At 27.5% G+C, this 741-nt stretch overlaps 1 protein-coding gene across 1 annotated transcript in view; it reads right to left on the bottom strand.

The window, feature by feature from the left end:
- EAH_00054620 (TCP-1/cpn60 family chaperonin, putative) overlaps window positions 1–532 on the bottom strand; it is a gene marked incomplete at both ends in the record, with an annotated part of 5,088 nt that extends 4,556 nt beyond the window's left edge. The window contains one exon of the mRNA XM_013397760.1: window positions 410–532. Coding sequence (XP_013253214.1) covers window positions 410–532 — 123 coding nt within the window. The remainder of the gene's footprint in view (window positions 1–409) is intronic.
- Between the last annotated feature and the right edge of the window lie 209 nt (window positions 533–741).

A 741-nucleotide genomic window follows, 5' to 3' on the forward strand; every position in this document is an offset into this window, starting at 1 on the left:
ATATATTAATATAAATATAATATAAATCAAAAGTATATATATATATATATATATATATATTATCTGTAGGGTCTCTCTACGCATACAGCCAAACACAAAACTATTAAATAAACATAGGCATAAACACATAAATAAATAAGTATAGACATATAAATAAATAAAGAATAATAAATATATAAATATATTTATATATAAATATATAAATATATAAATATATTAGACGATCTTCTCTAAGAATAGAGTTTCTATCATTAGTAATAACAACACCACCCTTAGTATTTAACATAAAGATATAATATTTACATGGTTATATTGATACTCATTGATATATTTATATTTAATTATATTTAATTATATTTAATTATATTTAATTATATTTAATTATATTTATTTATTTATTTAGACGAACTTCTCTAAGAATTGAGTTCCCGTCATTAGTAATGACAATACCACCCATCGGATCTAACAACATCTTCAGCATCGATGAGGGGCCCAAAGTCGTCCGCACGATGTCTGCTATCGCCTTGCTAGCCTGTACACAGACAGCAGCAGCATCAGCAGCAGCAGCAGCAGCAGCAGCAGCGGCAGCAGCAGCAGCAGCAGAGGTAAACAAGAGGAGGTATAATAATGTATAAGGATTGATGAGAGACTAGAGAGGCGTCTTTAATATAAATAACAAATAAATAAATAAAACAGCAGAAGATTAAACGTTAACAAACAAATTATCTTCATTATAATACG

Source organism: Eimeria acervulina, genomic scaffold (assembly GCF_000499425.1).
Source record: "Eimeria acervulina Houghton genomic scaffold, Eah_scaff1050, whole genome shotgun sequence".
Classification (NCBI taxonomy): domain Eukaryota; phylum Apicomplexa; class Conoidasida; order Eucoccidiorida; family Eimeriidae; genus Eimeria; species Eimeria acervulina.